This window comes from Vicia villosa, unplaced genomic scaffold (genome assembly GCF_029867415.1).
Source record: "Vicia villosa cultivar HV-30 ecotype Madison, WI unplaced genomic scaffold, Vvil1.0 ctg.000659F_1_1, whole genome shotgun sequence".
In the NCBI taxonomy this organism is placed as follows: Eukaryota; Viridiplantae; Streptophyta; class Magnoliopsida; order Fabales; family Fabaceae; genus Vicia; species Vicia villosa.
Window position 1 is genome coordinate 187,557 of NW_026705294.1, and position 2,456 is coordinate 190,012.

At 36.0% G+C, this 2,456-nt stretch overlaps 1 protein-coding gene across 1 annotated transcript; it reads right to left on the reverse strand.

The window, feature by feature from the left end:
* Positions 1 to 453: 453 nt before the first annotated feature.
* On the reverse strand, positions 454 to 1,936 carry LOC131630221 (F-box/kelch-repeat protein At3g23880-like). Its single transcript, XM_058901006.1, has 3 exons — positions 1,699 to 1,936; positions 1,317 to 1,581; positions 454 to 823 (listed from the first exon to the last, which is right to left on the reverse strand). The coding sequence occupies exons 1-3, from the start codon at positions 1,934 to 1,936 to the stop codon at positions 454 to 456; spliced, it is 873 nt and encodes a 290-aa protein (XP_058756989.1).
* Positions 1,937 to 2,456: the final 520 nt, after the last annotated feature.

Below are 2,456 nucleotides of genomic sequence, written 5' to 3' on the forward strand. Positions count from 1 at the left end.
AGACTAGCGGTTGTTTACCGGAAATCACCGTAAAGAGACGTCACCGAGAAATCTTCACCCCTCGGAGTGACCCATTCCGCCCCGTCTCTTTCCGAACCTATCACCCCATACTCTTCCAAAAAGCCTCGGAGAATGCCCTATTCAACCGCCACCTCATGCACAAGAAGCCGATTCTCGGAAATACCACAATTTCCCCACGTCCACCTATTATCCACCCATCCTCCCACGTCCCTCGTTATAAATTATTGTTTGCAATAACCAAATCAGATGTTTAAATACAAATAAAAACAGATTCAATTTATATAAAGATTTTCAAAGTCAAACTGTCATAGCCAATGCATAATCAGTAAACAGTACTTCAATCAAATCAAAGCCATCATATAGAAATGATTAAACAGCATATATTAATGTCCAAATTCAAAAAAGTAAATAAATCAGGTAGGAGACTAACTTTCAACAATACCAAACCAAACATTCAACATAATTCTTGGGATGGAACGGCCAAGATTGATTGATTCTTTTAACTCTATTATCTCTCCAATTATAGAGAGTTATATGACGTTGATATGTGTATGTCAATAACAGTGTATCATTCTTCTCCAAAAGGCATAATGGCACCAAGCTATGATGGAATTCATCAAATGGATAATCAATTTGAAGATTGCTATGATAACTAATTTTAAGGAGTTGAGTCCAAGAGTCTTCCACTCCAAATTCCTTCATTTGCCATATAACAAAATGAGTTTGATTGAAATCATGAGAAAAACAAAGACAATCCCTTAACACGCGTAGATTTGGATTAATAATTGGCCCTTCATCAAAACTATGAGGAGGCAACAATTGAGTGTGTATCTCGGTGACTAAATCAAGAGAAATAATCACAATTTTTTTACCCATGTCATTGTGATTTGCCAACCAAATGAAGCTACCACTCAAATACACAACAATCATTCCGTAATCATCATGATCCTGGGCATGGTTTTAAATTGCGGTTACGGTTGTGGGTGTTGCGATTGCGGTCATTGCGGTTGCTGCAATGCGCATTGCGGCCGTTGCGGTGTGAATTTTTATATGGAATGTTTGAAATACATTGATATAAAAACACTTAATCTTAAGTTTTTTTAGTAAATTAAGTTTTAAAATTCTAATATATTGTTCTTTTGATAAAAATACTTGAAGAAACATGATTGAAATTGTCTGATGTGGTTTCAAATATAATTGGAGACGTAATTTGAAATCACACGGTAATTGCGGTCCGATGCGGTTGCGGAGGCAACCGCATCCGCAATATTGCGGGTGCAATTGCGGTTGCGGACCGCAATTTAAAACCATGATCCTGGGGAGAATTTTGAATATTTCTCCAAACATTATGGCCCAAACTAAGAACTCTAACCCCTCTTCTATTTGGAATGAAATAGGTCACCTTATAAGTGTCCGTTGAATCATCATAACCAAATGTCAAAGTAGGAGGATGACTTACGTTGTCATAGCTGGAAAACCCTAATTTTTCTGATATTGCCCGGGTGGCGGGATTCCAAACACGAAGACGCATCTCTGTATGCTCATTGAAGAAAGAAATACCTAACAAACATATCAATCCATTGGAGGAACCAATTACAAATGTGTGATCCTTATCTTTCAATTGATGATAAGGATCATAGGAAAGATTGACAGTGATTGGAGGTTTCTCCAACAAACAAAAAGCTGCCACACCCTCATTCAAGAAAGAAGAGACAAGTGTGAGGTTGGCATTCCGTGTAGATCGATTAAGGTGTTGTTTGACAAAGATGGGATTGGAGATGAGTGACTTCCATGACTTACTAACACATCTCAGTTGCAGGAGTGATTTGACGGGAAGAATCGAAAGCACTTCGGCAACAAGTTCTTCCGGGAGATATACCGGCGAGCGACGGTGACATGTTGGGATGAGATTCATGTGCGAGTATATAAATTTTGGAGCTAAAAAGTCGAACCCTAATTACACCCACAGAAAAATATAATGGTTTTAGAATATTATTTATGCTTAATTTTGATTCTGTATTTTAACTTAAATAATTTTTACATCTTAAATTCAAGCAATTTTATACTTTTTTATGATTTTGAACTCAAAATAAAAAAATTATTTACTTTTTAATAATATTTCACTCATATGTTCCACACTAATAGAACTATTATATTTTCTTATGTTTCACAATAACACTCTAATGAAAAATATTTTCGAACTTTTTTTTTTTTGAAAAGCAAAATATATTAATAAACTGAAGCACTAGGGGTGCTCAAGCCCATTACAAAACTCTCCAACAGGAAAAAAACGGGAAAATTGCTAACCAAATGAAACTTAACTAAGAAACCGCACAGGAGTTTCATTTGGTTAGCAAATCACAATGACATGGGTAAAAAAGACCACTTCCAAGCTAGAATCTTGATATCCCAAATTGCTAACCAAATGATAACAC

What these genes read in the sequence shown, in the direction of transcription:
- LOC131630221 (XM_058901006.1), bottom strand. Translation starts at nt 1,936, where the DNA reads ATGAATCTCATCCCAACATGTCACCGTCGCTCGCCGGTATATCTCCCG. An exon ending in TGAGGGTGTGGCAGCTTTTT is followed by an intron (nt 1,582 to 1,698) that starts GTTTGTTGGAGA and finishes TATGTTTGTTAG; the next exon opens with GTATTTCTTTCTTCAATGAG. An exon ending in GATCATGGTTTTAAATTGCG is followed by an intron (nt 824 to 1,316) that starts GTCCGCAACCGC and finishes GCCTCCTCATAG; the next exon opens with TTTTGATGAAGGGCCAATTA.